The following is a 12,176-nucleotide window of genomic DNA, read 5'->3' on the forward strand; positions in this document are numbered from 1 at the left end:
ACCAGCGATGACAATGAGATCATCATGAGCCTCCCCCTTTCCTCTGTTCTTGAGAGGGACTGGATCCCAAAGCAATAAAACTTTAGACTATGTGGGAGCCCCTTATGATTCACATTGCGTGCATTCACGTTTCATGCATTTTTTGCATTACTTTCATTAATCTCTATGATTGAGCATCAATCAAGCATCTAAATCTATGTCTTATTAAAGCTACCATTATTTCTTTATTTAAATTGTGTAATAGTTAATACATTTTGGCACCTCAACAAGGTTACAAACAACTTCCATGTTTTTTAGTATTGCCACATTATTTTTATATTGAGAAGACAAACTCCTACTAGCCAAATTGATCAGCACCAATTTGGACTGGACAGCTCCTGTAACAAAGCACTTATGTTCAAGTTTCTAACAAGCGATCTACATGCTGTTTTGAGAAACAGGAGTAACTCCATCATAAAATAATGAGAAATTCTAATTAAGATGATCATACAAGCTTAAGTTGCAAAGTTATCCAGAAACCCAGCCATAGGTCACTTTTCTTACAGCCTTAATTGCCTTTGATAAAATCAACTGGGTATATGTAAAATCAATGTGTCTTTTCGTAACTTTATCACAGCAGACAACATCCAATTAAATCAACTAACAGAGCATAAACGATTACTGCTGGCATCTTATAGATCTTCAAATCTTCTATTTACTCAGGTCAACACCAAGATACCATGATATACCTCATTTGTAAGTAGCTCTGGATAAAAGTGCCAGCTAAATGACTAAATGTAAATGTATGATAGCTGAACTCCCACTGCAATCAGAAAGGGTGAAAGCTGAAGAGTGCAATTTCTGTATCACTAGCACCACTGAACAGAATTTTCAAAAATAAACTTTTTTTATACAGCCTTTCATATTCAAGGTTCTCAGATGACAGATCTTAAATCTAACTAGATAGGTACATTTCCTGAAGAAAATGTGAGTGGTGTTTGCCGTGGCAAAACTCATCAAATAGCATTTTCTAACTTTTTGCTAAGCATTAAAATAATGGTCATAGAATGTTTCATGTGTTAGCATGATGCTAACACAGTTTTAGCATACTTTAGCACTTCGCTAGGCGATGCTAGCATGTGTTAGCTTGATGCTAGCACGTTTTTAGCATGTATTAGCACTTCGCTAGGCGATGTTAGCATGTTTTAACATGATGTTCGCACATTTTTAGCATATTTTAACACTTCGCTAGGTGATGCTAGCATGTGTTAAAATGATGCTAACACGATTTTAGCATGTTTTAGCACTTCGCTAGGCGATGCTAGCATGTGTTAGCATGATGCTAGCATGTTTTTAGCATGTTTTAGCACTTCGCTAGGCGATGCTAGCATGTGTTAGCATGATGCTAGCACTTTTTTAGCATGTTTTAACACTTCGCTAGGCGATGCTAGCATGTGTTAGCATGATGCTAGCACATTTTTAGCACGTTTTAGGGTGTGGCTATGAAGATTTTAGGTCATTACTTATTGGCTGCTTGATAACATAAATCCTCTGAGGGAGAGAGAGAGGGAGAGACGCAGGGCTGTCAGGACCTTTTTGTCTGTGTGTGTGAAAAGGTCAGTTGGGATTTAAATTTCTGAACATTCCGCAATGTTAAGTCAATGGGACTTTTTTGGCCGCTTTTTCATCCGCTGTGCGAACATCGTACACCCGATCGCTTAGAAAAACATGTCCTCAATAGGCCGTTCGATTTGACACCTCATCCGTGGGTCTACGCCAAACGGTGCGGGACGAGTTAGGTGCCGAAGTTTTGTACGGAGATAGAATAATAAGTATGTGAGATTACAATAGTGTTGCTTTGCAAGCACCACTAATTACAAACAAACCATTGAGCTTGGAATATCTAAAAAATCCAAATGATTACATTGTGCAAGAATGTGTGAAATGGAAAAATAGAGTGAGAGACAACTTGTGAGAGGTAGAAAAGAGTTCTCATTCAGCATCCAATTGCACCAAGTCTGGCTTGACAGACAGGACAATGCCACTGTAAGGTCCCGCCCTTACCGGAGGGCATAAAAGTACCTGTACAAGCTACTTTCCTCAGTAGACATTCGCTCCTTGCGAACTCTATGCTCTATTTGGCTCTCACTCAACAGTCTGTAGAAGGACACATTCTTGGATCAGCCTTCGCCAGGCGTGACTGCCAACTGAGTTCTGGTCAGTTTGCTGTTTTATTCAGCCTGCAAACCACCCATCCTCGCTGGCCTTTGTGTGTTTTACAGCTGCCCACATTTCCTTGTTGCTATTGTCCCTGCATCTTGGGATAATCTGTTATTTGGTGGATTATTCAAGAGATACTCAAGAGACTGTAACAGCACTTTTCTGTAACATGGCTCAACCCAAACCTTTATCACCAGCTTGCACAGGTAACCAGCAGTTGTGAGCGTGCCCTGTCGCCTGCGAAGCGCTTATTGCAGCAAGAGATTCCCATACTTTCTGCACTGTGTCCATGGGATTCAAACATGTGGATGAGGCTCTCTACTTCCCTGAAAATTGTAGCCATTGTATGTCCTTGCCAAGAAAACTCCTGCACCATAGCCTCAAAGTAGCTGCTACCCAAGGCAGCGAACTCAAGCATGATGACTAGGATGGAGGAAATGGCGACGAAGTTGCAACTCTGGGGGCCCCCCAGACTTTGCCTCCTCTCAGTTGGGCCAACCAAACTGAGGCTTCTTTACTCGAAGAATCTTCCCACACCACTATTTCATTGTTTGAGTATGAGTCTATCGAATCTGGGGATGATGACGATGCTGTGCTGGAGTGCTAATAAGAATGAGGAGGCCATCGCGCTCAGCCAGTCAGCGGTTCTGCGTTGTTACCGCATGCCATCTTCCTCGAGGTGTGTGAGCAAGCGGCCGCTTAGCTCAACATCGAATGGCGGCCTGTGAAAAGGCCGCTGATCAGGAGAGGGATGTTTATGACGGAAAACTGTTGGGGCCACCGGCCAGCCCAAGAATACAGCTCCTGCCCATCCTTTCTGGGTGCGCTAAACATATGAAGCACTACTGGAGAGACCCGCTTGACATTAAGCGGTCTCGGGTTTGGAGGTGAAAGATATGGCCATGCTCTGTATGGGTGACCCCCACTCACCATCGAACCATCAATAGACAGACACCTAAAGACATCGCAAGGAGGTTTGCTTGCCCCCTAAGCCCAACTCTCTAACAAGATGGACCGCATCACCACCTTCCTTTATCAAGGCTCGTACAGAGCCTCGGCTCTCGCTGTTTGAGCACTGAATGTTTCCGCCTTCTTTCAGCCTACCAGGCTGACCTCATGGAAGATATGGGTAAACATTTAGAGAAGGTTTCTCCTTCACCCATGTAATAGAAGGAAATCGTCACGGTCAATCATAGTAATATCCGTCCAGGTTGTCCAAGCCTTCGACTGTGCTATGGCTCTATCTGTCATGGGTGAACGTGCACTGTGGCTGAATCTCTCCGGTCTGCCTGACAGTGATAAGAGGCGCATTGCGGGAGCCCCAGTGCAAACTGGAAAATCTCTATTTGGTCTGATTGTTGTCCTCATGCAGCAGCACTGCGACGACAAAAAGCATTCTACTAAATGAGAGTGAGAAAATGATGACAGAATGTTTGGGTGCACTTTCCCTTCAAGTTTCAGAGATAAACCTGACTGTGTACAAATTAAATCTTCAAAAAAGAAATCCAAAAATTAAAGCATACTATGAGCTCAGCATAGAACCACTAATGCATAAAGACAGGTTCAAGGCCAATCAAGGTCACTGATCCACCAGCAAACCATCCAAATTCTGGAGACTAGGGGTGGGCGATATATACGTGTGGACAAGATAAACCGGTAGAAATTTGACAATTTAGAATTTTTGTCTCTCGGTTACTCAAAATCACCACAGTGTGGCAAGAAATGTGCACCTCATTCTATTGACGTACAGATTCTGTCAGAGAAATGGATGAGGAAGGCAGTGCAGCTTAATGTGAGACTGAAACAATTAAAAAAAAAAGTTTTTCAAGCACTTACAATTTTTCGGTGGCAGCCCAAGCGAAATTCCAGCCCAAGCAAATTCAGTGACATTCATCTCGAATTCTAAATATGCTTCTGATCAGACACGTGCAGCACAACTCTTTTTTCACATATTTTTCATGCGCGCTATCTCCAGAGACAGAGGTTTTTGCCTTTATATATTTAAAAAATCATCTAGCTAGATGATTTCAATCATTAAGAGCCTAATGAAGTGTATATACACACACACACACACTGTAAATAAAATATTATTTATAGATTTTGATAATCTCGCCCACCCCTACTGATCCCATTATCAGTCCCCTTTCACAGCTCAGCAGTTTAAGGACATAAGCTTTATTACTTCTGGAAAATGCAATGGTGTTGTAACCTGATCAGCAGAGGAAGAACACAAAGTTCTACAGTATAGTATCTATAAGCAGCACTATGCAGCTTCTACTTTCATAGCACATCTCTTTAAGATATTTCTGAATATGGATTACAAAAAACTAATTTTATTGCACACTCTTCTTCTTTTTCTTAAAAAATGACAGACAATATATAAATTACAGTAAAAGAGGAAGGCATGTCACCATTTTATGACTATCTGTATCGGACAGTTGGAAAACATTTGAGAGTGACATCAAATAACTCATTACTTTTCATAACTCAGGACATTTATAATAGTGCAACAATAATGCTGTCACACACAGATGGGAGTGAAGAAATTGTAGATTTCAATTGTAGAATTGTAGAAATTAAAGAAAGGACAATTTCTTTAGGTAACAAACTGGTAATTACAAGGGTATTATGCTATAAATGTGGTTTATGAGGACATTTCTAGTGTCCCCATAATTTAAATAGCTTAAAAAAACATATTAAACTATGTTTTATTGAAAATGTAAAAATGTAGAAAGTTTTCTGTGAGGGTTAGGTTTAGGGGATAGAATCTATAGTTTGTACAGTATAAAAACCATTATGTCTATGGAAAGTCCTCATAATGATAGGTAGACCAACGTGTCTGTGTGTCTGTGTGTGTGTGTGTGTGTGTGTGTGTGTGTGTGTGTGTGTGTGTGTGTGTGTGTGTGTGTGTGTGTGTGTGTGTGTGTGTGTGTGTGTGTGTGTGTGTGTGTGTGTGTGTGTCAACTTCAATAAATGCTTAGAAACAGGAAATTGAAAATAAACTTTTTAAGCGGTGGAGCACTAAAAGATATTGCTAAGGCAGTTTTTTTTTTTACGTTTAATAATATGGGTTTTTAGTATCTCTGTTGAAGTGCCAAACATAACACAGCAGTAACGAGGGAATATTCTGATGTTTCTTCTCGATCTGGGAAAATTAATATTTACTCTGGATTATAAATAATTTGTTTTGTATTTCACATGCCATACAAATCTTTTTTTTTTCTTCTTCACTGATTGAACACAAACACGTTACTGTTAAAGGACTATAACCCCTTGAATCTGGCACCAATACCAATATGTACTAACCTGAATTGTCTAATACTGTTGTCCAATACTACAGAAAATATAGTAAAGAGTATTGCACACTACAGCAGCATCTTTCGCTCTACCCATATATTACCCTCTCCAATTATCAAGAAAGAGAGAGAGAGTTTGTATGTGTGTGTGTGTGTGTGTAGAGAAAGACAGTGAGAGACAGTATAAGAGGCAATGCCCTTGGTAGTAGTTTGAAGAGGGAAAGACTTCATTCCCCTAATGGAAGTAGTTTTATCTCAAGATGCATAAAGATGGTACCCCAGGGCATCAGTTTTAATTTGGCTGGATGGTGCTGGACAAATCCCATTAAGCATATGTTTCGACAATTGGCTTTTTACACTGCCTACTATTTAAGATTTCGGTTTCAGAGTATACTGTATGTATATATGCATGTATTTGTATACACACACACACACACTTTAATTAAACATACTATGTCAATCAATGTCTGTTAATCAAGTCTCATATCATTAAGGCTTGTTTGTGGACTAGGGCTGAAATGATTAGTTGACATTATCAAAAACGTCAACAATAAAATTTGTTGACAAAACTTTTTGTTGTCAAATAGACGTTCGATCTCATTTAACTTAACATGAGATCACATTCAACTGTATGGGCGAAATCACTAATTTTCTTTTCGATCCAATACCAATAATTTCAAGTCCAATATCGTTGATACTGATACCAATACTGATACTTCTATTAAACTGATTATTTTATTTTTATTTTTATTTTTTATTTTTTGCAATTTCTTGGGATTTAATGGGTAATTTAAAATATAATTTTTAGTCATAATTCTAGAAATTATTTTATTTATTTGTGAGTCTAAACAGAAAATGATAAGACTTCTGTTTTGTTTACCTTACAAAAATGAACCATGTGTTCACTACAGTAACTATAGTTTAACCATGGTTAATTATCACACAATTACCACACATAGTTATTATTAAGAACATGACATATCTAAAGGTGACATTATAAGAAATGTCACCTATGTTGATATTTTAGTGTGAATTTACTCCAGAAGCTGTTTCTCTTCTTTTCTATCATTACCTCTACAAGGTACTGATCTCTCTTGTTTGAATAATCCATGTGACAGTGCAAGCGCTTGCCTGCTTGTGTCTTTCAGCATGCATGTTAAAATGAGCGGAACAAGAAATAGTTCCCACCATGCACAAGTTTTCCTAATATGTCCTAATACTTAATATTTCACTTTCAAGCTTATGATTATTGTTCATGTTCATGGTAACCAAATGATAATATCTCTAGTTAAATGTTTTTTTTAGAATCATTATTTTTGTGTGAGGATCGATATTTTGATACAATACAGTATCGGAAGTATCGATACTTTAAGATCAATCCGCCCATCCCTACATTAAACTCTAATGATGATGCACGAGAGCAGCACTGCAGTTCCTGTCTGATTGATGAGAGGAAGTATTACACAGCTCAGAGTCCAGACACACTCCAAACCTTCCAAACAGCTTAAGGTGATGTAGATCGCAAAGTGTGAGGGAATTATAATGCAAAAATAGGAAATACAGAATAAGAATACAGAAATACAGAAGCACTCTCGTTGTGGAATAAGTGGATCTGGAGCTGCAGTTCCTCTGAAGCAAAACTTGGATGTGGAGCATCTTTAAAGGAAACGCCCTGGCATTACATCTTTAATGCTGTTATATTTAATGCGTTATACCTTTAACAAAGTGCAATTAATAAGGAAGCAGGTCATGTAAATAACTACAAACTCAGAAACTGACATTTCTCTGTGTGGTCAGCATGTCTTCTATGAGTTGCGCAGATGTCTCGATCTAAGGGGGAGAGATTGAAATTGTTCTGATTCACACACTGTCGCTGAAAGTTCCCTTGAGCACGCACACTTAATGCAGCTAGATTATAACGTGAAGGCTAATGACTTACTGAATCATAATATATGACACTGTGCATTTCTTATAGTGAAGACAATTGGCAATATGTTGCTTTATTAATAAGAGAGAGTTTTTTTGTGAGTTAAAGTTGGATTGAAGTGAACAGAAAGGTGAGAGAGGTGAAGTCTTCGCCCTATTATACATTGAAAAAAAATATGTTATTGATTTGTTTTTGTTTTGGCTTGTTTTCCAATATAAATATCTAAAACTACTTTAAAATAATGTACATTTTCTTTAGCAGCTATACTGCAGAAGAAAAAATTGTTATCTGAGAATGTTGATTATAATATTAAAAATACAACTATTTTTACATATCTAAAAATCCTTTAAAAAAAGATGTATTCACCTGAGAAGCAGCATATAAGATATTTATACTTGCTTTTAGAGAACAGATCTTGAATAGATGTTTTGTCTTTACTGCACTCGCAGATGTATAACCAAGTGAAACAAATATACTTATATTTAAGGTACATTCTCTTAAAGCAAGTCTAAATATCTTATATGTTGCTTCTCAAGTAAATGTATCTTGTTTTAAGGATTTTTTATGAGGTGCCCCTAGGGACATTATTCAGAATTACCATGCACATACATGTACTTTTCCTCTCACATACACATATGAAACCAAATTCATTCACATACTATAGTGAAATGCTCACACACATACAAGTGAAATGCTTTTACAAACACAACTGAAACGCTCTCATACATACAACTGAAAATATTACGCTCACACACACAACTGAAATGCTCTCACACACACAACTGAAATGCTCTCACACACACAACTGAAATGCTCACACACACACACAACTGAAATGCTCTCACACACACAACTGAAATGCTCACACACACACACAACTGAAATGCTCACACACACACAACTGAAATGCTGTCACACACGCAACTGAAATGCTCTCACACACGCAACTGAAACGCACTCACACACACAACTGAAACGCGCTCTCACACACACAAGTGAAATGCTCTCATACATACAACTAAAATGATTACACTCTCACACACACAACTGAAAAGCATTTCAGTATGTTGTATGAAAGCATTTCAGTATGTTGTATGCAAGCATTTCAGTTGAAACGGAAGCACATTTCAGTTGAAACGGAAGGTGGTTAAAGTACCCACTCCACTCCAGTTGGTGGCAGTAGTGCACCTCAAGACGAATAACCAGAAGCTGTTGAAAGAAAGCATAGTAGAAAACCGCGCCTTCCACAACATAAGCGACTGTTGACCGTTAGTTCGCCCGCCAATTGCGCTACACCAATGTCTTCCCAACAACAGCAAAGAACATTAGTCGATGCAGCGGGCTTGCTGAACACCATATTGGCTTCAGCGGAGACCGTCAGAACACTGTCAAATGCCACAACAATCAGGCAGCAGCCGACCGTTGCAACTCCAAGTGTGGACACGTCGATGGACGATCACCTAGCGTCGCTCTTCCCTTCCCGCCAGCGTAGCAGCGTTGCATTGTCAACTGCAGGTCCAAACAAAGAGGATCAGATGAACATACATTGTAGATGAAGTAGGCTGATTCAAAGTCTGCAAAAGTACATGTAGGCCTACTTCCTAGAGTGGATTCTTCGGTTTCTTTCTGATGAAAGGGAAGCCTCCCTTTTGTAACTGCAACTGTTCACTTGACGCTGCCCAGATGGTCCGTTGAGGTCAATATGTTGTTTAGTTCGCTACTTCGGTTAGGCTTCTTTACTGGTGAGCAGGTGGCAACTGGCGAAAGAACTGTTTTGTGCACCCGCGCTTTTTTTCTTTTTTACTTCTTCTTTATCTTCGATTTTATTGTTATTGCCAACCAGCTTAGAGGTGCACTACTGCCACCAACTGGACTGGAGTGGGGACTTTAACCACCTTCCGTTTCAACTGAAATGCTTTTCAGTTGTGTGTGTGAGAACGTAATAATTTTAGTTGTGTGTGTGAGAGCGTTTCAGTTGTGTGTGTGAGAGCATTTCAGTTGCGTGTGTGACAGCGTTTCAGTTGTGTGTGTGAGAGCGTTTCAGTTGCGTGTGTGAGAGCGTTTCAGTTGTGTGTGTGTGAGAGCGTTTCAGATGCGTGTGTGAGAGCGTTTCGGTTGCGTGTGTGAGAGCGTTTCAGTTGTGTGTGTGAGAGCGTTTCACTTGTGTGTGTGTGTGAGAGCGTAATAATTTCAGTTGTGTGTGTGAGAGCATTTCAGTTGTGTGTGTGAGCGCGTTTCAGTTGCGTGTGTGAGCGCGTTTCAGTTGCGTGTGTGAGCGCGTTTCAGTTGCGTGTGTGAGAGCTTTTCACTTGTGTGTGTGTGAGCGTAATAATTTCAGTTGTGTGTGTGAGAGCGTTTCAGTTGTGTGTGTGTGAGAGCGTAATAATTTCAGTTGTGTGTGTGAGAGCATTTCAGTTGTGTGTGTGAGAGCGTTTCAGTTGTGTGTGTGTGAGAGCGTAATAATTTCAGTTGTGTGTGTGAGAGCATTTCAGTTGTGTGTGTGAGCGCGTTTCAGTTGTGTGTGTGAGAGCTTTTCACTTGTGTGTGTGTGAGCGTAATAATTTCAGTTGTGTGTGTGAGCACGTTTCAGTTGGGTGTGTGAGAGCTTTTCACTTGTGTGTGTGTGTGAGCATTTCAGTATAGTATGTGAATGAATTTAGTTTCATATGTGTATGTGCATGGTAATTCTGAATAATGTCCCTAGGGGCACCTCATAATTTTTAGACAATTTTAAATGGAAAACATGACAAACATACTTGATAACAATAGGATTTTTTTGCGGTGAATTTCTTTACTGAATTAAACAAAGTATTTTTTCCCTTTATTTCAGTGAATGTTATTGAGATATTTTTAAAAGATGATATTGTCCCCTTTATTGTTAGTAAGCATGTTTAATACAACCTTTTAAGTCAGGGCACAAGTTGAATAATCAGTTAAGCGCTAATGATTAATCTTTTCAATAATCGCAGAATTATTGTTCTAATCATGTGTAGATTAATCGATTATCAAAATAATAGTTAGTTGCAGCTCAATTGTGGGCAGGTAATTTGGTTGAACTGTAGTACAGTTTTTTGGCCCTATAAATCTGCATTTAAATCCCCATGCAGATTGAAAACTTGGTAAAAATATTTGTATGCCTAAAAAATAATGATTAGGAAGACATTATCCAAACCTACAGGCTGTATTTGTGCTATAATAAACAAAGTCAGTCCTTGTAAATTGAAGGCTATATGTCAAGTCTAATGTGCATTTACACACTATGTACTGCAGTAGGCAGCAAAGTTTACATTCAGTCAGACAGGAGTGCACATAACCAATGTCTTGGCTTCACAGTTTTAAACCATTAGAGCTCTTTCTAACAGTGGTTTTCAAATGATTTTGCTTCAGGACCCAAATTTACACTAGACATCAAGTGGCGACCCAACATAGTACAAAAAAATTTCATCAAACAAAAGCAAACAAAATGTCCTTAAAACCATTTTTACTATGAATTTTTTTATTTACATTTTGAAATTACCGTTAACTGGAATGGTCTTGCATAATGCAAAATTATTAACTTGAAATAGGCTGAATAGCAAAATTGACCATTTTGCACAAGCATAAACCATTTTAGAAGTAAGATTCACCAATGTCGGCACTGCAGTTTGTCTCACATATTTGTCATGAATTTGGTGTGAATAGGCTTTAACAAGTAAACCTGTATTTAACGTAGTCTGGGTTGTATTTCATTTTACCTCGCATATTTTAGTTCATGGTTTTTGAGGATGAGGGCATGTCATGCAACTTGTCCATGTTAACATCTGCCTAATTTGGTTAGCTTCTTCAAAGTGAAGAATAAGACTTTTTGCTATCTTATCTATGCACATTGCATGGTTAGCTGCATTTTGCATTGTTTTTTCCCTGCTGTCCTCAACCCCAACAAAGCAGCCCTGTGACCCATTTCTGGGTCATGACCCAACAGGCAGTTCATCTCACAACATCCTCAGAATCTTCACAATCCTCACAATCTTACACAATCTGAAATTCACAGTGACCAAGTACACTGGGTAAATGATTATACCTGGCTGAAGGTTCACAATACTGGTGCTCTTGAATTGGATGAGGTAGAGGAGCAGCAGGTGGAGTCTCAGGAAAATCAGAAGGAGAAGGAACTGAAGGAAGGGTTTGAGGTTCAGAAGGAGCCCCCTCTGGAGGAGTAGGTGGCGGGGTGGGGAACTCAACTGTATCCTGGAGCAGGTGGGCAGGGAGGGCAGGAGCAATAGCTTGCTGTGGTCGGGGTGATGGGGAAGAGGGTACAGACACACTCCTCTCAGCAGCTTCTGTCTGGGGGGACCTGCACAACACAAATACAAACATTAACACCACACAAATACATGCACACACACAAAGGGCAAGGCCTTTTTAACTTTGCACAGAAAATGTGGGGTTTCAGCAAGATATGCAGCACAACATTCAAAAATCTCCATCTAGTGCATGGTTGCACAAAAAAAAGGAATTGATAAACAAAGTGGACAGTTGCAAAAACATGTTTTGTGTAAACAGCCCATAAGAAGCTGTTAATAAAGGCTAAATATATTTTAGGTTCAGCTGTTTTGCTTTGACAGTATCCTCAATGTCCTTTTATCGTCAATCTCTGGTATCACTTGAGGTTCTCAATGAACAGAGAGGAGGTAACCAGAAAGAGTGTTGAAACACATACTAGACCAAAAGGAATATTCCAGGTTCAATACAAGTTAAGCTCAATCAACAGCATT

General features: G+C 39.2%; 2 protein-coding genes across 2 annotated transcripts in view; one reads left to right on the forward strand and one right to left on the reverse strand.

The window, feature by feature from the left end:
* Positions 1-12,176, reverse strand: part of LOC127618309 (uncharacterized) — a 94,615-nt gene that overhangs the window by 45,105 nt on the left and 37,334 nt on the right. The window contains exon 8 of the mRNA XM_052090691.1: positions 11,483-11,755. Within this exon, the coding sequence (XP_051946651.1) occupies positions 11,483-11,755 (273 nt within the window). The remainder of the gene's footprint in view (positions 1-11,482; positions 11,756-12,176) is intronic.
* The window catches only part of LOC127618313 (uncharacterized), a 58,977-nt gene that overhangs the window by 23,336 nt on the left and 23,465 nt on the right, over positions 1-12,176 (forward strand). The gene's annotated exons all lie outside the window — the stretch shown is intronic.

Source organism: Xyrauchen texanus, chromosome 24 (genome assembly GCF_025860055.1).
Source record: "Xyrauchen texanus isolate HMW12.3.18 chromosome 24, RBS_HiC_50CHRs, whole genome shotgun sequence".
NCBI classification, from domain to species: Eukaryota; Metazoa; Chordata; class Actinopteri; order Cypriniformes; family Catostomidae; genus Xyrauchen; species Xyrauchen texanus.